Here is a 24,983-nt window from a genome sequence, read left to right on the forward strand (position 1 = left end):
AATGGCATGAGAAGGGCCTCCCCGGTGGCGCAGCAGTTGAGCACTGGGTTGCGAAGCTGCCCGCGGCCTCTGCGGCGCCGGTTCAATCCCCGGCTGCTCCCCGGCCTCCAGAGGAGGGTCCCACATGGCACGCAGACCTCTCCTGCCGCCCGCTGCTCCCCTTAGCAGTGTACTTCTGCTCCCCGCTCTGGCTCTGGTGAATTCTCTCACCCTCCCAAGCTTCTGACTGTACCCAGTGCATGTATAAACAAACAAATAAAATAAATAAATAAATAAAACATGCCTCTATAAAAAAAAATTAAAAAAAAAAAAATGGCATGAGAAGGGAAAAGACACAAAACAGACCCAGGGCAAAGTTCTGGCATGTTAGTACATCCTTTTTATTTATTAATTCCTCCAAAAGCATTATCGTGCCACTGTTTTCTACAAAGTGGCTTAAAGGCAGAAATATTTAAAAAGCAAGGACAAATATTTGAAATATTATAAATGCCTTGTACCCATTAGAAAGTCATTGATGATTACGATTTTTGAGCTTTTATTACAAAAGTGAAAATTCATAAAGGGAAGCAGAAAATTGTAAGCAACAGACTATATTAATTAAACTGCCTTTCTTCTTGGGGGGGGGGGGGACACACTGGGAAGCCTGGGGAAAATAATCATTGATTTCCTGAGTTAATCCTCAAATGCATTATTTATAATTTCCTTTATGCTCATCTTTTCTGGATCTGTAAGTTTCTAGGAACACAAGTATTCTGCCTGGAGCTATAAGCTGCTGAAAGTAAAGAGAATTTAACCATGAATCAGGTTTTTCTTTCAGCTGGGCATATACAACTTTTTAATAGAGGTATCAACTCCCCCCAAATATAGGGTGATCATTGATGAGAAGTAATACGCAGTCAGTAAGGAGTCATCCTGGAGATAAACAATTGGAAAGGATTTAAAGGGGAAAAAAGGGAGGAAGACACAAGCACCAAAACCAGTTATTCTATCTCCACACCCAACATTCAGCCTATGAGTTGCTTTTCCATTATAATGGGGCTCAAGCTATGAAGAAAATAAATTAATCTAAATTAGAAGTCAATAACAGCCTAAAAACCTCAGTGCAAAACATTACCAGTCTTTTTTTTTTCTTAATCTATATTTCATAACTCCAGAGACCCAGAGGCCAAATACTAGAACAGTAAGTAAGGCAGGACCCTTTAAAACATTCCCTTATCAGGGGTTTTTAATATATTATATTCCATTGAAATTTTATTTTCAAAAAAAATTTTTTTAAAAATTAATGTTATATTCTTTTTTAAAAAAATATTTATTTTTTTATACATACAAGAACCAGGGTACAGGCCAGATATGCGGGAGGGTGAGAGGATTCACCAGAGACAGAGTGGGTAGCAGAACAAGCAGACTGACTGAAATACACTGCTGAGGGAAGCAGCGGGTGAGATAGGAGAGATCTGCCACACCATGTGGGTATCTCCCCGGCGTGGCTGGCTGGGATCGAACCCGCACTTTAGAGGCTGTGAACAGCCGTGTAAATTTGCTGTCTCATCTTTGTGTTTAATATCTCCATTCCCCAATGAAGGAACTACTGTTTCTCCTGAAGATAAAAATACTGGAAGGCATGTTCTGGGGCCAAGGTCACCACACTGAATAATTAAGACATGGGTTCTTAGGAAAACTCAAAGGAAGGCCCTCAGGCCCTCTGGAGGACTCGGGCAGAGAGTGACATGGAAGGGGTTTTAACACTAAGTTATTTGGGTATCACTGATCATAGTGAAGGACATTGGCAGGACTTACCACACCTGCTTATTCCTAAGCATCACCTGCCATTCTGGAACCCATGCCTGTGTCTAGCCTCTTGTTTCGGTGTCTAAGTATTTGCCACTATTTAAAAACCTGCCTATTGTGTTGTATATCATAAGGCCCTTTCCAATTAAAAACTCAAAATCTCACCTCACTTTCCTTTATTTAAGCCATGTTATTCCTCAAATCAAAGCTCACTTCTTATAGCAAGTTCCCTCTGACAAGTTCCCCTTCTCTCCATATGGCCTTGTTGATAACTATTATATTATGTTAAAGCACCTTCAAAATTGATTTTTCTGTGTATCGAAGCACAGTTCCTGAATTGTAGAACACCTCTCCCTATAAATCAGTAATTACATCGAAGAAGCTTTGTGATACCAGTGTTATAAGGAATATGTCTGAGTGGTTTTTTATAAGCTTTCTAAAATTATGGAGTAAACTATTCCCAATCCCCCACCCCATTTGGCTTTTTCAGCTTCTTATGGGCTCCCCGTAACATCTCCTCATTGCGGATGACTCAGTCAGACAATGACACTGAATGACTATCTTGGGTCTTTCTGAATGGTATATTATTTGTGAGCTGGGACTCAAACCAAGGCTCTAAAATTATCCACAAGTGACTCAGTAAATACATGCTAAGCAAAGATCATAAAGTGTTGAAGCTTGGTCCACACTTTTCAGAAGGAAATAGAGGCTTGGCAAAGGGAAGAATTTTGCTTAAGTTTGGCCAATATTACAAACCTTTCTCTGCTGTGTTTTGTTCCAGATTTAGCAGGTCCTCAGGGGCACAAGAGTCGGCTGTGAGGGATGGGGAGCTGGTAGAAGGCTGACTCCCATGCTGCTCCAACACAGCTTCCAGTTCAGCCATTTCCTGCTGGAGCTTTATCAGGTTATCCTGCATGGTATCCCTCTGCTACAAAAACAAGAAGTGATACCAAGAAAGTTACAGAGGAAGAATATGTCACACCAATTAATTTTTGCATGGGAACTGAAATCACCTACTATGGAATTATGAGTTCTGGTTGATCACCTTTTAATCCAACCATATTCATGCAATAAATGCCCATGAAATTATTTTAGAATGAAGTTAGGAGGAGGAAAAATCCTTAAACTCTCCCAAATAGACTTGCTGTATTGTGACAGCCCTTTGATTTTGGTTTTAATAAAGCTAGGAAGTGAAAAAAGAATCAAGGTACTTAAGTACTTTTGGTATTTAAAATTAGCACGATTTTGGTAACATTTTACACAGGCTGTGTCTCCAAAGATTTGGTATAGTGGTACTCTTTTAAGAGATTTGGATTAGTCATACAAAAATGTGTGATTTTTAGAATGAGGTAATGTTAAGAATGTCTCCTTCCTATGGTGTTATAGAACAACACAGTCAGTAATCCTGCTTTGATTACTGGCTTGGGATCCTCCGAACTTTTAGTTTCTAGCAGGTAGAGCACAGAGCTAATTCATTAACGTATATATTGGTTCATTCAACAAACATTTGTTGACCATCTATTACTTGCCATGGTGTCCTACTGCTGGGAGTAGAGTCCTCATAATGCTGTATTCTAGAATGGGACAGGGTACCTGGAGCTCATTATAGAGGAGGACCTGCCAGAGGGAAGAATCCAATAGAAAATTCCTGGAGAAAACCCTGTAAGGGCAGTTACTGTTTTCGATTCAAGATAATGAGCTCTTCTTGTTTATGGGTCACCTGATGTTTATTACTCCATTTCATGAAGATATCTGCTAAGTCTAAGATTTTTGGTAAGCAAAGAATTTGGTAAGTAAGGAGATTTCTAAATATACATTTCTTTTTTTTTTTTTAAAGATTTGTTTTTATTTATTTATTTATACAAGCACTGTGTACAGTCAGAAGCACGGGAGGGTGAGAGAATTCGCCAGAGCCAGAGCCGGGAGCAGAGCAGGCAGAAGGACCGAAGTACACTGCTGAGGGGAGCAGCGGGCGGCAGGAGAGGTCTGCGCGCCATGCCGGGACCCTCCTCCGGTGGCCGGGGAGCAGCCGGGGATCGAACCGGCGCTGCAGAAGCTGCGGGCGGCTTCGCAACCCAGCGCTCAACCGCTGCACCACCAGGGAGGCCCCTAAATATACATTTCTAAATATACATCAATGGCCATGAGCAAACCCCAGGGACAAACAGATTGTTTCACCCTCTGTTTCTTCTTAAGCCTTGAAAATGATTTTGCCCTCTACTGAAAACAAGCCATCTACTTTCTCCTGCTACACTGAGTTCATAGTTTTCAGGAGGTTTTATGATCAGAAAATGTATTCCCAGCTTCACAAAGGCTTTCACTGCTACCCTGAGACTGTTTCACTGACAATGTCTGCAGCAGCGCCATTGCCACCACGTGGTGCTTGTGAGTAGTTTCATCACTGATCAAGCTTGAGTCAAGGGCTGGCCTCAGTAAATCCGGAATGAACCACACACAGATAACAGATAAACTTCAGAAGCTGTTACTACCTTAAGTAGGTTAGTAGTGAGAAAAAAAATAGTAACGGGGATTGTAGTTAGGTAAATTTCCTTTGGGTTTTCTCAAAGGAGTTACCTTATAATGTAGACAAATTCTCCTATAGGCAAGTGGTCAAATACATTTGGGAGATCAAAACCAAATTAGTTTCTAAGTCTTCATTCTAATTCTTTTTTTTTTTTTTTTTAGATTTATTTTTTATTTATACAATAGCTGGGGTACAGGCCAGAAGCGCAGGAGGGTGAGAGGATTCACCAGAGACAGAGCAGGGAGCAGGACAGGCAGACAGGCCGAAAGCACTGCTGAGGGGAGCAGCGGGCGCAACAGGAGAGGTCTGCCGCACCATCTGGGAATCTCCCTGGCTGGCCGGAAATTGAACCCGCGCTGCAGAGGCTGCAGATAGCTTTACAGTGCTGTACTCAACACACTGATCCACTGGGGAGGCCCCTTCGTTCTAATTCTTTTTTTTTTTAATAGTTTTTGTGGGTTTTTGTTTGTTTTTTTATTTATTTACTTATACAAGAACTGGGTACAGTCAGAAGCGCGGGAGGGTGAGAGAATTCACCAGAGCTAAAGCAGGGAGCAGAACAGGCAGAAGGACTGAAGTACACCGCTGAGTGGAGCAGTGGGCGGCAGGAGAGGTCTGCGCGCCGTGTGGGATCCTCGCCCGGCAGCTGAGGACTGAACCCGCTCTGCAGAGGCTGCGGGCAGCTTCGCAACCCAGTGCTCAACTGCTGCGCCACCAGGGAGGCCCTCATTCTAATTCTTAAGTGATTCTCAAATTTGCCCTACTCTTCTATTCCCACTATGCTAACTCTGATCTCTACTTTTAATATTTTAATATTATTGTGGAAATTCCCTAAAAGCCACATTTATCATCTTTCCTCTATAAGGTACAAGACTACTTGAAAAATAAGTCAGTGCTATCTGAACACTATATAATTATTACTATGTCCCTCAAGATAAAGTCCAAATTCCTAAACAGAACATTAAAAAGACCTTTCACACACCACCCAGGACAACTTTGTACTTTCTGGGCATTTCATGCCTCTGTGTCTGCCTCAATTGCTGTCTCCTTTCTCCTCTACCTGGAAAAATTCTTCTCATCTTTCTTTCTTTTTTTTTTAAAAATATTTATTTATTTATTTATACAAGCACTGGGTACAGTCAGAAGTGCGGGAGGGTGAGAGAATTCACCAGAGCCAGAGCGGGGAGCAGAGCAGGCAGACAGATGAGATACACTGCTGAGGGGAGTAGTGGACGCGGCAGGAGAGGTCTGCGCGCCATGTGGGACCCTCACGGTGGCTGCAGGCACCTTCGCAGCCCAGCGCTCAACTGCTGCGCCACCAGGGGAGGCCTAATTCTTCTCATCTTTCAAGGCCAGTTTGAATGCCTACTTTATAAGTCTCCACCAAAAATACTCTCCTACTATCAAAAAGATGACCCCTTCACTAGTTCACACAGTATCTGTCTTTTGGTGTCTGATTCACGTAATGTTTTCAAACTTGATACACAAATGGCTTCTGTTCATTTGTATTTTCTAAGTCTTCAATGATGTATGCATGTAATGTAACAACACTATTTGACTTTTCTCAGATTTAACTATTCTGGAACTCCAGGAAATTAAAAAAAAAATTGTCACTCACTTGCTGGCAGCTAAAGGCATATTTAAAGTTTAAATGAGAAAAAGAAGCAATGACAAAATGATTGTCTTCGTAACAAGACTAACTTATTAGAGCATGGCAGGTGAAATAAATATATTTTATAAAATATGCAACTTAAGGGCCTCCCCGGTGGCGCAGCGGTTGAGCGCTGGGTTGCAAAGCTGCCCGCAGCCTCTGAAGCGCAGGTTCGATCCCTGGCTGCTCCCCGGCCACCGGAGGAGGGTCCCACATGGCGCACAGACTTCTCCTGCCGCCCGCTGCTCCCCTCAGCAGTGTACTTCGGTCCTTCTGCCTGCTCTGCTCCCCGCTCTGGCTCTGGTGAATTCTCTCACCCTCCCGTGCTTCTGACTGTACCCAGTGCTTGTATAAATAAATAAAAATAAATCTTTAAAAAAAAAATATGCAACTTAATACAATTTTGTAATTTATAATAATGTAAAGTATTAGACATTAAAAATAAAGATTTAAAATACAGTTCAAATACCTTCATTTTAAGAATGCATACTTAAGTTCAGAGAAGGTAATCAAATTGCCTAGAGTCACCAGCCAGCTAAAGAACGTCTACCAGTTTTACCACTAGCAATTATTGTGTGCTAGTCTGAAAAAATAAGCTGAGATGAGCCTGAATTCTATGAGACTTGGAAAATTTTGGTGCCACATTACAAAATAAAAATTAGCAGACAGAGCCAGGTTTTGTGAAGAAGATGCAAATTTTGAAATGCTGTGATAATTTTTCTAGGAAACCATTCAAAATATTCACTTTACCAAACATTGTACAAGTGACAAAGCTATTACTTCCTTCGTAAGTAACAAAATATTGGCCTTGACCACCAGATACAAGAAGTAAAACTGTGTACTTTCTTTTTTCTCACTCAGAGAAAAGATGACATAAACACTAAAGAACAAACAACTACTGGATTAAAAAAGGAAAAAAAATCCACAAAAGAGTGAAAGGCTAGAAAATCTCAGATAAGAAAAGAAACTTGCAGACTCTAATTTGGTACTGAGAATAAACAGACCCCGCTCTTTGATACAGAAGTGTTTTCATACATGTTTTTGCTTTAGGGCAAGAGACTTCTGAAGGTTTAACTTATTTATTAAATTTAGTATTCAGTGTTCTGCAGTGAGTTAGCTTGTGTATATGAAATAAAAAGTAGCATGAGTTCCATCAGGAAGCTTACAATCCAATAATTTGAGGAGACAAAGTACCACAGACAACAGTTACACCAACTCTAGAGATGATCTAAGTGAATGTAAGAATGTTAGTGCAGGGCCTCCCTGGTGGTGCAAGGGGTTAAGACACAATCTATGAAGCAATCTGCAGCCACTGCAGCACAAGTTCGATCCCTGGGTGGCCAGGGAGCAACCCAGATGGCGAAGTAGACCTCTCCTGACTTGCCCGCAGCTCCCTCAGCAGTGTACTTCGGTCAATCTGCCTGTTCTGTTCCCCGCTCTGTCTGCACCTCTGGCCTGTACCCCAGCTCTTGTATGCATAAATAAAAATAAATCTTAAAAAACAAAAAAAGAATTTCAGTGCACACTACTGAATGCAGAGAGCACCGTGCACACAGTTATGCAAGATTTTTACCTGAGTGGTTAAAATATCGCTCTGAGAGGACAGTCTTGAACCATCTTCAGAGAGACTTGTTTCATTCACATACACAGATGCTGCTTCACCTTAAATGATAAGAGATTCAGATGTAAAAACAGAGCAAATATGATTACATTCCTTGTATTGGGACACTCAGACTTCCTCTGAGAAATCCTAACAAAAATCAGAAGCAAGTCCACTACCAATCAGCACATTAAATCTCATTCTAACAGAGAAGATATTCCTGCTGGCAAAGGACTTTCAAGGATAAGCACCTTAGGAGAAACATGTTTAAAGCTTTAGTTAATTTTGTGTTTGGCCCCAGTGGTTACACTTTGATGAATTAATGTATATATGAGACTGAAGAGAACTAGTCATTCAGTCAGAATTGGTAGACACCAGTGGAACAGGACTTACTAGTCTCAATACAGAAAGATCTTGAAATACTGTAACTTTTAAAAAAAATATTTATTTTATTATTTATGCATACAAGAACTGGGGTCTACGCCAGAAGTGCAGGAGTGGGTGAAAAGATTCACCAGAGACATATAGTGGGGAGCATTACAGGTGAACAGTGAAATACACTGCTGAGGGGAGCAGCAGGCAAGACAGGAGAGATGAGAAGTCTGCTGCACCATGTGGGTTAGCTCCCTGGTGGCGATGGAATTCATGCCACAGTGGCTGGGATAGCTTGACAGCGCTGAGACTTTAACCCCTGAATCACCAGGGAGGCCCAAAATACTGTAACCTTTTAGCTTCCATCTATGTAATCTGTATCCTACTTCCAAGGTTTACAATTCAGTACTTTTACTCCATCTAGAAGCAAAGGAAGCAGTTACTTTAATCATATTGGAAACTCATAGAATATGCTCCCCAAAAGGCATTAAACATTTAGCAAATTTCTATAGACTAGACTGGGACAAACACAAAAACCTGATGGCAATACCTAAGTTTGAATCCATACTCTGCTCTTCTTGGTAATTATCTTCTTCCAGGTCAGTTTCCCTTTCATCATCATCTGAAGCCAACTCCCTATCACTCAGAACTTCTTCATTTTCAGACTGATGCCTCGATTGTTTGGAGGGAGGATCAAACATTGAGAAAGGATCCAGAGAGCTTGTATTAGCATTCAAGTCTTCTAATACACTGCACTGTGAAGAAAATAAGCTACTGGAAAATTTTCCTTCTTCATTAAGGTGATGTTTCTGGGATGCCTTTGCCAATGTAACTTGGTTACTGCCATGAGTATTCTTCAATGACATTAGGCTCTCTTCTGTTTTTGTAGATAAACCCCCTGTGGCAGGATCTCTGGGAGACTGAGAAGGTATATTGGCTACATTACCAAATACTAAGTGTTGGAAGCAGGGAAGCTCTTCATCCTCACTAGACATATCCTCTTCTGGGGACTCCAATTTCCCTCTTCCATGGTCCTGAGCCAAACATGTATGGTCTAAAAGGCTAGGGCTTCTGAATTCTTTCTGGAAACTTTTGCTAAAAACAGCAGATCTTTCCTTAATGCCACTGTCAGCAAAGCTGTTATCATTTTCCTTTATTTTGTCATTTAACAGGTCCTCAGGCGTCTCAGAACAAACCTGAGAAGCATGACTATTTTCTATAGGTTGTTCTAGGTCATCTGAAATCAGACATGGAGAGAAATCTGTATTAACAACCTGAACTATGCCTTCATCTTCTTGTCTTTCAGTTTCAGGATGTTTACAAGTACTTATAGGAAGACTTTGCTTATAGACTTCAGGTTGCATAAGACCTGATCTTAGCATGGCATTTAACTTAGGTCCTCTGCTTCTACCTAGTTCAGCTTGAATATTTTCACCACTGGAACCTACTTCATTAACACTAGAGCCAGCTTCATTAGTACTGGAACCTACTTCATTAATACTACTTGAGCTTACTTCTTTAAAAGTGTTTTCTCTATTGTTATTTTGGCTAACCATGCTCACTGTACTTTGAATGACACTCCCATTTCCTGTTGCTCTTTTGGGTGACCATGAATGTTCCTCAAACTTTTCCTCTGTCAGGTTTTTCTTATATGTAGCTTTAACAGATGACCTAACGGGAGAAAGTGGTGGTATAAGATATGGGTTTTGTAAAATTAAATGTTTATTTGCAATAATGATTTCTGTTTCATTGCCTTTGAACTGAGATGACTGACAAAGCCTAGAGACTCCTTTTACGCTACATTTGGCAGAATCACATGGCTTATCTTTCTGATAAGCCAAAGTAAAGTCTGCAAATGTATGTACTGCCTGCACATGCTCGGTTTCAGACTCTTTCTTTCCCTGATTTTCTTCTTTCAGTTCACATTCCAGAGCGAATTTTGGATTTTGTCTCCTTAAGGGCCTGGAAGGGGTAGAGTCTGGGGGATATTTCTTTTCTGAATTCCCTGGATTTGAAGACAGAGCAAATGATTGACGCTTTGAAACTTTGAAGGTGGTCTGTAAATACTGCGTATCAAGTTCATTCTCTTCTATTTCTATGCTTGTCTCCTGAGTATGGCTAACTTCGTATCTCAGTGGATCCTTATAACCCTGTGCATCATTTCTAGTATCTTTAGAACAACTATGAATAAATTCCTTGGCATTTTCAATTGTTGTACACAGACTTGAGCACTGATTTGGTGCTTTTTTTGCCTTCCCTAGGATATCAGTTTCCAGTAGTGAGATACTATCCTGACTGCCAAAATCAGTCTCAGGTACCAATGAAATATTGGTACTCTCTTCAGATCTTTCAGTTTGCAAACTTCTTTGTCCACTAAATAGCAGATCTTTGGTACTATCAGACACTTGATTTGTTCTGAGGTTCTCTTCTAGTTCTTCTCTTTGAAGGCTAGGAGTGGAAAACTCTTCAGGTTTATTAGAACTTGAACTATTGCTAAGAAAACCAGGTATGTTTGTTGAATTTAGTTCTGGCAAAGTGTCACTGGCAAATCTTTTAATTTGTTCTTTTGGCTTGTTACTCTTGGCTCCAGTTGCAGGGTCTTTCTCTTCCATAAGTTGAAGCCTTTTGATGTGTCTTACTGGCATTTGGCTGGAATTTTTTCCCTTCATCTCTTCATTGCTAGAACAGCTATCAATTTGTAGTTCTGTATGATTAGGAGGGCTTGGATTTCTTTTGACCACTAGTTCGAGTGCATGAATATGCTTTGTAGAGGATTTCCTTCTCAGCCGGTTCTTCTTAGGTGCTTTTGAAGTATGGCTATTTAATTCTAGTTCCATATTGCTTATACTGCTACTTATGGGTTCAGCTTTAATGCTGAAAGATTCTTTTTCTGGTGAGTTGGTCAGCTTAGCACTTTTCTCTTTTTGAGCATAATCACGTTTTGTTTCATTCCCATGAGCATTATAAGTAATACCCACCACTTGGCCATTCTGATCCATTTGGTCAGGTCTCTCACTTATCTTTTCAGGAGTGTTCTGAACAACTACCAAATCTACTTTCTTGATAAAATCCTCAGGACAAAAGCCTGGTGTAGTTCTCCTTTTACGTTTTAATTTATTTGTGAAGGGACGCTCTTGAGCTATCTGAGGTTCTGTGGCAGACGTCGCTCTAATTAAACCTTCAGTCACATGGCTCAAATTGGGGAGGCTTGTTTTCCTCCGATAGGTTTTCCCAAATATCTTATCTTCAATATTACTTTCTACTGGTTTAGTGTATACTCTTTCACTTTTGCACATTAAAGCAGGAGGATCACTGGCCATTAAGTCTATTTTCTCTGAAGAACCAGAAAATCCATCCACTGCATTTGGAACTTCTACTGCACCAGTCATTTCAACATTGGATTCGGACCCCCCATCACATGAGTCATCAGAAGTTAACATTTCATCACCTCTGGAAAACCACTCATTAACTTTCTGAATGCTACTGTTCAGTGTTATCCAGGCAACACCTTGGGAATTTCTGGGGCTGTCAGAGCATGGAGGATTCTGCTTATTCGGTTCTTTTCTCCCACACGTGGGATCAGCAGTCAGGCCTACCCTTTTCTCTGTGCTGGGAGTCTGCCTATCATTACATGTTTCTTTACTTTCAGCCCATCTGTTCTGTTGGCTCCTTGCTAAGTCAGGCTGTTTGCTTTTGTTACAGAATTCAGCCTTTTCTACATTCATTCTGTCTTCAGTGAGTAATAAACTGCTGTTCTCATGTTGTAATAAGCTGGCATGAGTATTTGTGCCACATGGTTTTGCATGCAAGTTTGAAACAGAAATACCCTGATACTTTTCTGGATGCTTCTCAGTTGCATGCCTCTCAGTGGTGGTGAAATCTTTATTACTGGATTGATGATGTTCGATATTGGTTAAATCCTTCTCAGAAAACTCACAAGCACCTGAAAGTAAACAAAAATAAGGTGTTTGAAAACTGAATTACCATGAAAAGATATGAATACAACTTGGGGGTGGAAATGAATCAACTTTTAGTGAAACTTTTAGTGAAACTAACCTCATAAAGTACAAATATACTAATGATGTAGCACATACTCTTTCACTTAATTACAATTTCTCTAGTCTATCTTCACACTGAAATCATAATTTTGGAATTCTCCCTTTTTATAAACCACACCTCCAATTTCCCTGGCCCCTAAACAGTGAATTAAAAGCAGATTGGGGGCCTCCCTGGTGGCGCAAGGGGTTAAGCACCGCACTATGAAGCAATCTGGAGCCTCTGCAGCACGAGTTAGATCCCTGGCCGGCCAGGGAGCAACCCACATGGAGCAGCAGACCTCTCCTGCCTCGCCCGCTGCTCCCCTCAGCAGTGTATTTCAGTCAGTCTGCCTGTTCTGTTTCCCACTCTGTCTCTGGTGAATCCTCTCACCCTCCACATCTCTGGCTTGTACCCCAGTTCATGTATGCATAAATAAATAAATCTTTAAAAAAAAAAAAAAAGCAGATTGGGCATAAGATATACAGTGCTCTGTTCTATCTTCAGATTCATAGTCCCTATACTTACAAATCAGTATGCAAACACATTCACAATTAAAAGGCAACAACAAATTACATAGGAAACTATTATAATCACACCCATCTAGTATCATTTAAATATCAGATTGAACAATATGCTAATTCTGCCAAGAGACGTAAATTATAAATGTCCCAAATGGCCTTCACAATAAAGTGATTACAGTGCTGCATGTACCCATGCTCTCTTCAGTGTCCGTTAATTTGGGAAGACTTGCCATTACCCTTTTTTGCAGAATTCACACTGGCTTCCACCCTGGCTCCTTGAGGGGTAATTTGTGACAATTCGTGGTCTCCCATACTATAGGGAAAAGACAGAAGCCTTAGTGAGTCGCACCAATCATGCTTACAGAACTATCAAATGAGTAACATCAAGTATGTTAGTTCCTCTAGGTGGAGTTTCAGCAGGTTGACTCATCTGATTCACTTTTTGAAATCTGTTCTTTCTTTCACTAGTGTCTAGTCAAAATGGAATGATCAAAGACTGACGGTCATGGAAATTAGAGAAGTAGTGTAGAACATTGTTTCATGGCCATGCAAATGAGTCAATATTTAAATGACAGCCAAATATTAGTCAAAAGATAGTAAGAAATAAACAACAAAATTTAAAAGCATAGTTTAATGAGAAGGTAGGAGCAAAAGCTATCTAAACAAAGGGTATATTGGGATGGAGCAGACATTCCAATAGAAGGCAAAGAATATACCTAGAGGTCACACTGCCTTCTGTGATTCTTTTCAGGCTAATACCCATTTCCTCCCAAAAGAGAGTTTAGGGAAAAGTTGCTTGAAAACAAAATGTGATTGGGAATGAAACCATCATAGTTCAGACAAGTCATCAGAGATCTTTTCTAGGGTCAAGAAATAACTCCTGGGCCTCTCTGGTGGCACAAGAGGTTAAACACTGCACTATGAAGCAATCCGCAGCCTCTGCAGCAGGAGTTTGATCCCCCAGCCGGCCAGGGAGCAACCCACATGGCACAGCAGACCTCTCCTGACTCGCCCGCTGTTCCCCTTAGCAGTGTACTTTGGTCAATCTGCCTGTTCTATTCCCTACTCTGTCTCTGGTGAATCCTCTCACCCCTGCATCTCTGGCCTGTACCCCAGCTATTATATGTATAAATAAATAAACCTTTAAAAAAATAACTCCTAATGGTTACTGTTTAATATACACAGGCAAAGTCTGAGGGCTATATGGAATTAAGGAACAAAGGAGAGTTGAACATGGAGTCCTCTGATATTTTCACCAATCACAATTTATCACTATGTCAATACTACTGAACACGAGGAACTAAGCCAGAGAACCTACTGCAAGCAAGTCTGTGTAGAGTTGTTATATTAAACTTTCAGACAATACTAAGAAATCAAACAACCAAAAGGTTATTTTCTTCGCCATAAGTGAGGTTAAAGTAGATGATCTTCAAGGACGATTCCAATGGCATGACTCTAACCTAAAGCAATACCAATTCTTAATAATATCTAAACACAACAAGGCCAGCTTCATAGATAAAGTCTCTTTTTAACTCACCTGCAGTAACTTGCTTTATTAACTGTATCTTCAGAAGAATCAGATCCTAAAAAATTCCCCCAATAACAAATTAGTAAACAGGACTTTTATTGCAAGAGTTGTACTTGCTGCTAAACAGATATTCATTCAAGAAATATTTATTGAGTACCCATATATATGGCAGACATACTGACAAATATGAGCGCGACAGAGAAATGCAGGTTTCAGTACAGGCTCTGACACCAGACTTCTTAGGTTTGACTCATTGCTCTGAACTTACAAGCTTTACAACCTTGGCAAAATTTCTTAATTTCTCTATGCCTTAATTTCCTCATCTGTAAAAAGTATAATAATAGTAACAACCTCAGAAGTTTTTATGCATCTTAAATGAGTTATACCAGGGCCTCCCCGGTGGCGCAGCGGTTGAGCGCTGGGTTGCGAAACTGCGCGCGGCCTCTGCGGCGCCGGTTCGATCCCCGGCTGCTCCCCGGCCACCAGAGGAGGGTCCCACATGGCGTGCAGACCTCTCCTGCCGCCCGCTGCTCCCCTCAGCAGTGTACTTCGGTCCTTCTGCCTGCTCTGCTCCCCGCTCTGGCTCTGGTGAATTCTCTCACCCTCCCGTGCTTCTGACTGTACCCAGTGCATGTATAAACAAAACAAACAAACAAACCAGCAAACAAATAAATAAAGCATGCCTCTATAAAAAAAAAAAAAAAAAAAAAAAAAAAATAAATGAGTTATACCAATAAAACACTTCAAAATATTAACTATTACAGTGTTTTGATTACTTTTATGACACAACATTGTCTGGAAACTTCTGATCTTAATTGAGGGAAAGAAACACAAGGAATTTCAAGAAAATCTGCTAAGTATGATGGTAAAATACATCATCATTAAGAGTCACTCTAACTATAAATATATTCTAAAAGGCAAGACAATTAAATTGGAGACCTGTTTAACTGAGCTCAGCATTTCTTGGAAGTCTTTCTAGTCTCGTAGAGTTTACTTTAGATCCCTCTAAATGCTGTAAACAACCCATCATGTTTTTTCTTATTACAACTCTCCATTTTTCAAAGTATATTTACACATACTTAAAACCAAATAGCTTTTATTTTGCTCTTTAAAAAGCATGCTTCTTCAGGGTGAGAGCTACATCTATCACATTATTTACAACACCCCACAAGGCTAGTAAAATTATTTTGTTTTCACTTCCCAATATTCCCTACCTTATTTATAAATTATGACTGGTTTTGGATAAAACTGCAAGACAAAGAATTTGGCAGCTATTAATCTAAACTTAGAAAATCATACATCTTTTTTATTAATTAATTTTTTTTCTTACATCATTGTAGTTCCCCTAGTTTTCCTGCCACTACATCATCTGAGAACCATCACTGTATTCCCTTGTGTTCATCTCTCCTCTGTTTTCCTACCCCTACTATACCGTATTTTGCTGTATGCCTCAGTTCTATGGTCAGCTTGCCAATTTTGACTTTTTCTTGACTTTTTGTTTGGTTTCTCTATACCCCATATATAAGTGAGACCATCAGTATTTATCTTTTTCCTTCTGACTAATTTCAGCTAGCACAATTCTTCCAGCTCCATCCATGTTGCCGCAAATGGCATGAATTTGTCTTTTTTGATCGTTAATATTCCATTGTATAAATATACCACAACTTTTGGATCCATTCATCTATTTTGGGGATTTTGTGTTGTTTCCTTATCTTGGCTATTGTAAAGAAAAGTGGACACTCTTACCCAATTCAATGTAGACAGACTTTTTCTGAGGCTGTATCTGCTGCTTTGTCCTCAGAGATCTCACAATTCCAAGGTCAGAGAGTTGTACACTAAGACTGGATTCCTGCTAAGCAGTACAGTAAAGAATGATCAACTAATTGCTGACTAGTTCTGTGCTTTTTTTTTCCTTGAAGAGAAACTCAAGAACGAGGATAAAACAAATAGACCACAGTCAATTAGTTAAAACTTACGACACCAGGAAAAGTGTCATCTATACATCAAAATGTATGAGTAATGTGTGGTTTGAATGTATGAGTTATGCGTGGTTTCCCTCTCTGGGTTTTAAATTTTTGTAGAATTCCTGTTTACAAAACTTTGTGTGCAATTTTTCTGAAAGTATTAAAAAAAATCTATTTTGAAGATAACACATTATAGTATATAAAGGGAATGAGATTCAATTAGTGCACATTTCCAATCACATCTGATAAGGTTGGCAACTAAGATAAAATAAATTTTAAAAAAGGATAAATGAAAATAATAAAAACCCAGCATTCCCAAGAAATACAGTACAGAAAATATTTAAAAACCCAACATCACTCTGAGGAAGGCTTCCTTCATTTTGAGTCCTTCAAAATCTCCTGAGAAATGAATACTGGTACCATATGAGTTATTATTTTTTAAGCTCTCCATTATTCATATACATAGAAGTAACAACAAAGCAAATCATTGCCTTTCTTCAGCTTTTAAGTTGAAGTGATTCTGAAATGTTAAAAACTGTTGTTTTTTTCCTCTGGCAACTTTTCAGAGGAAATAAAATAGAAGATACTTCCTTCTGCCTGGATAATTACCAATTATTTTAAAAATCAGCAAGTTTAAAACCACCAGTGACCCTGTGGCTATTTTACATAAGCAATGAATGGATATAGCACTAAAATGGCCAGGGAGGGAGAGGGCTGTGACGCACCCCTTGCCCACACTAGGACTGTCTCTCAATATCTCTAACTCTTATGCATTAGAACACTTGTCCCATCACTTAATTTACCATCTTAACTTGTTTAATGACTTTTAATCCATGAGCATCTAGCACATTCACTAATTCACAATGCTTAATAAAAAGGTATTAGTAGAATAAACAAAAATGGCTTTACCAAGGTAGAATTTTCAGGTTCATTCTGTCTAAGTCTTTTGGCACGATTTCGGTAGCCCAAACTTTGGATGATAGAAACTTCCTCCTTCAGATGTTCGGGAGAATTATTTTCTTTTTTTGAAAAGTTATAACTGTTTGCAACTGTGAATTATAAAAGAAAACTTTATCTTTGCAGTTAGGGAAAAAATGTATTAATCATAATCAAACAGCCAAGAGAAATCCCATGTATGCTCTTTATTGTATTAAGAAAATGTATTAGGCCTCCCCGGTGGCGCAGCGGTTGAGCGCTGGGTTGCGAAGCTGCCCACAGCCTCTGTAGCACCCGGTCGATCCCCTGCTGCTACTCGGCCACAGGAGGAGGGTCACACATGGCGCGCAGACCTCTCCTGCCGCCGGCTGCTCCCCTCAACAGTGTACTTCAATCCTTCTGCCTGCTCTGCTCCCCGCGCTGGCTCTGGTGAATTCTCTCACCCTCCTGCACTTCTGACTGTACCCAGTGCTTGTATAAATAAATTAATTAATTAAATAAATAAATCTTTGAAAAAAAGAAAATGTATTAAAGCTGCCTATAATTTTTAACAATCAACTTTGGAAATTCTATCCTAGAAAACAAATACACAGATCTTCAAATTTATTCTACATTTTTTCTACCTCAGTACTAACAAATGTGCTCATTAAAGCCATATTTCACCGAATCTAAGATACTAACAATGTAAGGTGCCTTATTACTTTCTGTACATCAGGAAAGCAAGCACACTAAATTAAATGACAAAGTATCAACGGTAAATTGCTCCCAATTTTGGAGATGTTAAAATGTAGATAATGTGCATCTTAGGATGCACAGTGGGAGTGATTTTAAAAACAGAATACATGGGCCTTCCTTAAGGGGTTAAGACTCAGCCTGCGAAGCTGTCCACAGCCTCTGCAGCAAAAGTTCAATCCTACCCACATGGCACAGCAGACCTCTCCTGTCTTTCCTGCTGCTCCCCTCAGCAGTGTATTTCAGTAGATCTGCCTGTTTTGTTTCTCACTCTGTCTCTGGTGAATCCTCTCACCCCCACACCTCTGGCCTGTACCCCAGTTCTTGTATGCATAAATAAATAAATCTTAAAAAAAAATAAAGAAAAAGGGCCTCCCCGGTGGCGCAGCGGTTGAGCGCTGGGTTGCGAAGCTGCCCGCGGCCTCTGCGACGCCGGTTCGATCCCCGGCTGCTCCCCGGGCACCGGAGGAGGGTCCCACATGGCGCGCAGACCTCTCCTGCCGCCCGCTGCTCCCCTCAGCAGTGTGCTTCGGTCCTTCTGCCTGCTCTGCACCCCGCTCTGGCTCTGGTGAATTCTCTCACCCTCCCGCGCTTCTGACTGTACCCAGTGCATGTATAAACAAAACAAACAAACAAACAAACAAATAAATAAATAACATGCCTCTATAAAAAAAAAAATAAAGAAAGAAAAGAAAAACAGAATACAGACAAAAGAGCTAAAATTAACATAGACCAAAAGGTCTTATCATCTATTAATATAGGAAATAATCACGTAACCTTCCTGAATTTTAATGAACAGCCACTTAGCATTGGTCTCTGGGGCTATGTAGTACTTACACTGCAATCCTGTGTCAAGTTCAAAAGCATGAATGATTTTTAATAGCTCTTCAACAAGTTGACTAAATCTTGTACTTTCTTGTAGGCTTCTGAAATTAAATTGAGACAGACACAGCAAGTGATTATCAACTTTTTAAGGACACTAAATTAAAGACACATGTAAACAGATTAAAAATAAGATGTAGCAACAGTAGAAAAACTATATTCAAAGAACAGGGCTATGGAGAAATATTACACATATAATTAAAACATACTGACCCCAGAATAAACTATGTGGCAGTATTGATTGTTTTTACAATTTTTCTTTTTGCTATTCAGCCAACCAAAAGTCTACAACTCTCTAAAATATGAGTACTCTGAATCTATAATAGCTATAAATCCACTGCATAGAAAATTCACTATCTTGGGCCTCCCTGGTAGTGCAAGGGGTTAAGATGCAACATATACTAAAACCAAACTACTACCATCCATTTTATTCAAGTGATTTTTTGCAAAGAAACCACTATTATTTAATTGTATATCTTTGCAGAAATAATTGTTCTTAAGGGAAAAAAAAAAAAAAAAGATGCAACCTATGAAGCTATCTGCAGCCTCTGCAGCATGAGTACAATCCCCGGCCAAGGAGCTACCCACATGGCGCAGCAGTGTTCTCCTGACTAGCACGCTGCTCCCCTCAGCAGTGTACTTCGGTTGATCTGCCTGTTCTGTTCCCCACTCTGTCTCTGGTGAATCCTCTCACCCACACACCGCCACCTCTGGCCTGTACCCCAGCTCTTGTATGCATAAATAAATAAATCTTAAAAAAGAAAGAAAGAAAGAAAATTCATTATCTTTACTCTACAGGAGAGTATTATTCATTTATTCCTTTAAATACTTGAGGGTCTATTAAGTACCAAATATTGGAAAAATAGTGTCTGACACAAAGTCAGAACTTATATATACTGACAGGAGGGATGCACAATATGTAAGAGTGTGTGTGTGTGTGTGTGTGTGTGTGGGCCTCCCCCGGCGGCGCAGCGGTTGAGCGCTGGGTTGCGAAGCTGTCCACGGCCTCTGCGGTGCCGGTTCGATCCCCGGCTGCTCCCCGGCCACCGGAGGAGGGTCCCACATGGCGCGCAGACCTCTCCTGCCGCCCACTGCTCCCCTCAGCAGTGTACTTTGGTCCTTCTGCCTGCTCTGCTCCCCGCTCTGGCTCTGGTGAATTCTCTCACCCTCCCGCGCTTCTGACTGTACCCAGTGCATGTATAAACAAACAAACAAACAAACAAATAAATAAAAACATGCCTCTATTAAAAAAAAAAAAAAGAGTGTGTGTGTGTATGTGTATAAATAATTTAGAAATAAATGCAGGCAAGAAATAAAAGCAAGGGGACTTCTCTGGTGGCGCAAGGGGTTAAGCAAAGCACTATGAAGCAATCCACAACCTCTGCAGCACAAGTTCTATTCCTGGCTGGCCAGGGAGCAATCCATATTATGCAGCAGACCCCTCCTGACACGCCCATTGCTACCCTCAGCAGTGTACTTAGGTCAGTCTGCCTGTTCTGTTCCCCACTCTGTCTCTGGTGAATCTTCTCACACCCGCATCTCTGGCCTGTACCCCAGCTCTTGTATGCATAAATAAATAAATCTTTTAAAAAAAAAAAAGAAAGAAAATAAATAAAAGCAAGGCCAAGAGACCATGACAGTTGGGTGGTACAGGTCTACTTTAGATAATACTAAGTTCTTGCATCATTCAGAAGCATTACAGAAAGGCAATTAATTGCAAATGCCTATATAAGGTAGACATACCATATAACTTTCAGGAAAATTACTTTAGAAATAATTTACTGTCAGTTAGTTTCTGCTGATGAATAGCTTGAAGAGGACACCAGCTATGTTGTTAAGTAATTTCTACTTTTTCCTGTTGTTGTTGCTTCTACCCTCCCATCACTATCTAAATTATATACCTTTTGGTTATATCATTCTTACACAGGGGACACTGTGAAGGCCCTTTCTTCTGGTTGAGAAGTTTCAGCATACAAAATCTATAAATTATAAAGAATGAAAAGAAAATTTCAAAAAAAATTTTTTTAAGTGAGACTATTCAAAACGCAAATAGGCATGAAACGATAATAACACAACTGCCCTTAGGAGCCATTTACGAGATGGCTCTTTAATCTAAATGCCATTTAAACCAACGGCCCTCTTTAATTGTTTTTAGATGCTGCATAAGCAGAAATCCAAACTACATAAGCAATGAGCTACAAAAATGCGACCTACATACATATGGCTTACTGTTATGGTCAAATAAAACTTACTAAAAAGTTAATATCACATATTTAATGATAGATTTATAATTATTCCATGCTGCACAATCAGATAAAAATGTTAAGTAATTCAAGTAAAATGATTATAATTAGTTTAAAAACCATATTTTCACAACAAAGTTACGATAATCAGGACAATGTGGTACCACCATAAGGACAGACATATGCATTGACAAAACAGATTCAAGTGTACAGAAAATAAAACCATATAACATATATGATTGTTTTTCAACAATAGCACTAAGACAATCAAATGGAAAAAACAGTAGTCCCATCAATAAATGGTCCTGGACAACTAGATATCTACATGCCAAAAAGTGAAGCTGACTCCTAATTCATACAACAGAGAAAAATTAACTTAAAATGGATCACTGAACTAAATATAAAAACTAAAATGATAAATCTTTGTGACCTTGGGTTAAGCAGTGTTTTTTTTATATAAAAACTAAAATTTTTACATAAGCAACCAAAGGAAAAAAGTAGATACAATGGACTACAAAAACGTAAAAACTTTGTGCTACACAGCCTCCCCGGTGGCGCAGTGGTTGAGCGCTGGTTTGCGAAGCTGCCTGCAGCCTCTGCAGCGCCAGTTCAATCCCTGGTCGCAGGGCGAGGGTCCCACATGGCGCGCAGACCTCTCTTGCTGCTCCCCTCAGCAGTGTATTTCATCAATCTGCCTGTTCGGTTCCCCACTCTGACTCTGGTGAATTCTCTCACCCTCCCGCACTTCTGACTGTATCCAGTGCTTGTATAAATAAATAAATAAATAAATAAATAAATAAATAAATAAATAAATAAATCTTAAAAAAAAAAAAGTTTGTGTTACAAATAATACCACGAAGAGGGCCTCCCCGGTGGCGCAGTGGTTGAGCGTTGGGTTGCGAAGCTGCCCGCAGCCTCTGCAGTGCCGGTTCGATCCCCGGCTGCTCCCCAGCTACCGGAGGAGGGTCCCACATGGCGCGCAGACCTCTCCTGCCGCCCGCTGCTCCCTTCAGCAGTGTATTTCGGTCCTTCTGCCTGCTCTGGTCCCTGCTCTGCCTCTGGTGAATTCTCTCACCCTCCCGCGCCTCTGACTGTACCCAGTGCTTGTATAAATAAATAAGTAAATCTTTAAAAAAAAAAAAAAAAACAAATAATACCACGAAGAAAGGAAAGAACAATGTACAGAATAAGAGAAAACATTTGCAAATCATGTACCTGATGAGACTTGTATCCAGAATATATGAATAACTCTTTATAAACAGAGCTATAACACAATTTAAAAGTGGGCAAGGATATGAAAAGATGCTTGATATTATAAGTCAATAAGGAATGCAAGTTAAAGTCACATAGAGATGCCACTTTACACGGATTAGGATGACCATAATCCAAATGACAGATAAGAAGTGGTGGAGAAGTGTAGAAATTCAAATTCTCATTCATTGTTGGTGAAAATAATAAAATGATGCAGCAACTTTGGAAAACAGTATTACGCAGATCCTCAAAATGTTAAACAAGCAATTCTACTACTAGGTTTCCCCAAGAGAAATGAAAATATAAGTCCATACATAACTTGTACACAAACAGACATATGTTATTTCAAAGCTAATGATGAATGGATCAAAAAGTTATGGTATATTTATACAATGGAATATTACTCAACAATCAAAAAAGACAAACTCATGTCATTTGCAGCAACATGGATGAAGCTAGAAGGGATTATGCGAGCTGAAATTAGTAAGAAGAAAAAAGATAAATACCAGATGGTCTCACTTATATGTGGAATAGAGAGAAACCAAACAAAAGGTCAAGAAAATTCAAGTTAAATTTATGGCTCATGTTATATCTCTTTGGACATTGTGGCTTTAGAGCTCACAAAAAGTATTACACATTTCATTTGTTGTCTAGAAAATGTAAACTAAAGTATAGGTGGCCTAAGTAATTTTTTCCCAGACTAGTGCTATTATCTTTTTTGCATATTTCATAAAAGATTTTAGAACTGTAAGTTATCCCACTCAATAAAGCTGATTTATCCTTAGCAATTATAAAAGTATTACAGAAGAGATCTCATGGAAAAAGTTCACCAATCACCTGGGTGTTATACTAACTTTTAATTCTACTATATCATTCAAAACATAATTTAAAATATGGCTAGTTCCTGCTTATAATCTCCACATTAGGAGTTAAAAGTCTTTCTCCCTCTATTCCTCTAATTCAACTCTAATCCTCTCAATTCAGTAGAAATGGACTAAGCGAAGATATTTTCACCTCTATCTCCACTGAGTTCAAATGATTCCACTTTCCCCATCCCACCTCAAAACCTTTCTCTTTTTTTTTTTTTGCATAGAAGAACTGGGGTATAGGCCAGAGTGGGGATGGCGGTGAGAAAACTCACCAGAGACAGAGTGAGGAGCAAAACAGGAGGATTTACTGAAATACACTAAGGGGAGCAGCAGCTGAAACAGGATTACCTCCCTGCCCCGGGATCGAACTCAGACCATAATGGTGATAGCACTGAGATTTAATCACTAGGCTACAAGGGAGGCCCCCTCCCCCCACCTCAAAAGCTTTCTGTAGAATTACTCTTTTCCCTACTTTACTATTCATGAGTAAGAGCTCTCTGTTTTCTTGCAGCCGTTTTCTATTTTCTTTTTTTTTTTTATAACATTGTTCTTTTTATTTTTTTTTAAGATTTATTTATTTATTTATTTATACAAGCACTGGGTACAGTCAGAAGCGCAGGAGGGTGAGAGAACTCACCAGAGCCCGAGTGGGGAACAGAACAGGCAGAAGGACCAAAGTACACTGCTGAGGGGAGCAGCGGGCGAGACAAGAGAGGTCTGTGCGCCATGTGGGACCTTCCCCCGGTGGCCGGGGAGCAGCCGGGGATCGAACAGGCTCTGCAGAGGCTGCGGACAGCTTGGCAACCCAGCGCTCAACCACTGCGCCACCGGGGAGGCCCCGTTTTCTATTTTCAATCCCTTCTGCCTCCCCCTGGATCTTCTCTCTTTTACAAATGTCATCTCCCCTCTGAGAGCTCCTTCCCCTTCTAATATCATTTCTATATAGATAGGCAACGTTAATTTCTTTTTCATGGACATTGCCTACTTTCTTTTCATCCCACTTTTGTTCATATTATTTCCTCTGCATGTGATTTTTTTTCTTTCACAAACCCTCAAAGTGATGAATGGTCATAATTTAATCTCTTCTTTACACACTATAACAGTATGTCCTTATTACTTAAAAAGGTAGGAAAGCAGAAAGTACATTTCAGAAAGATTCTCACCATGAAAACAGTGAAAGTCCCAGCATTAAAAGGTTAATCTTCGGGCCTCCCCGGTAGCCCAGCGGTTGAGCGCTGGGTTGCGAAGCTGCCCACAGCCTCTGCAGCACCGGTTCGATCCCCGGCTGTTCCCCGGCCACAGAAGGAGGGTCCCACATGGCGCGCAGACCTCTCCTGCCGCCCGCTGCTCCCCTCAGCAGTGTACTTCGGTCCTTCTGCCTGCTCTGCTCCCCGCTCTGGCTCTGGTGAATTCTCTCACCCTCCCGCTCCTCTGACTAAACCCAGTGCTTGTATAAATAAATAAATAAATATATATATATTTTTTTTTTAAAAAGGTTAATCTTCAGCTACCTGTAATGAAGTGTCTATCTGTGAAAAAAACTGATCCTACACGACAGAGTTTGAGCTTTTCTCTAGAGGCAACAAAACTAAAAATTCTCAAAGCAGAGATAAAGCTGTATTGCAAGGGCTGAGTATGGAAACAGATCTAGGTCAATGGAGCAACACGGGAAAGACAGTGGGAATGGGCTTCTGTATTCTTACAAGGATAGAAGAATGGGAAGACTAAGGTAGACTTCAGAGGAAGGGGCCAGCCAGCTGGCCAAGTTATGATACAGGACATCACTCAAGGGAACAAGTTTCCGTCAGCTTTCTCCAGCCTTCACTATCCTTAATGCAGCAGAGTGCTTCACATTTTTTTTTTAAAGATTTATTTATTTATTTATACATGCACTGGGTACAGTCAGAAGCGCGGGAGGGTGAGAGAACTCACGAGAGCCAGCGCGGGGAGCAGAGCAGGCAGAAGGACCGAAGTACACTGCTGAGGGGAGCAGCAGGCGGCAGGAGAGGTCTGCGCGCCATGTGGGACCCTCCTCCGGAGGCCGGGGAGCAGCCGGGAATCGAACAGGCGCTGCAGAGGCTGCA

At 40.3% G+C, this 24,983-nt stretch overlaps 1 protein-coding gene across 1 annotated transcript in view; it reads right to left on the minus strand.

Moving 5' to 3' along the window:
• BRCA1 (BRCA1 DNA repair associated) overlaps positions 1–24,983 on the minus strand; it is a gene marked incomplete at its 5' end in the record, with an annotated part of 61,559 nt that overhangs the window by 26,053 nt on the left and 10,523 nt on the right. The window contains 9 exons of the mRNA XM_084238308.1: positions 2,545–2,716; positions 7,537–7,625; positions 11,762–11,878; positions 12,731–12,807; positions 14,032–14,077; positions 15,769–15,874; positions 16,896–17,035; positions 18,492–18,580; positions 20,438–20,515. Coding sequence (XP_084094434.1) covers positions 2,545–2,716; positions 7,537–7,625; positions 11,762–11,878; positions 12,731–12,807; positions 14,032–14,077; positions 15,769–15,874; positions 16,896–17,035; positions 18,492–18,580; positions 20,438–20,515 — 914 coding nt within the window. The remainder of the gene's footprint in view (positions 1–2,544; positions 2,717–7,536; positions 7,626–11,761; positions 11,879–12,730; positions 12,808–14,031; positions 14,078–15,768; positions 15,875–16,895; positions 17,036–18,491; positions 18,581–20,437; positions 20,516–24,983) is intronic.

Source organism: Talpa europaea (genome assembly GCF_964194135.1).
Source record: "Talpa europaea genome assembly, chromosome: 7".
Classification (NCBI taxonomy): domain Eukaryota; kingdom Metazoa; phylum Chordata; class Mammalia; order Eulipotyphla; family Talpidae; genus Talpa; species Talpa europaea.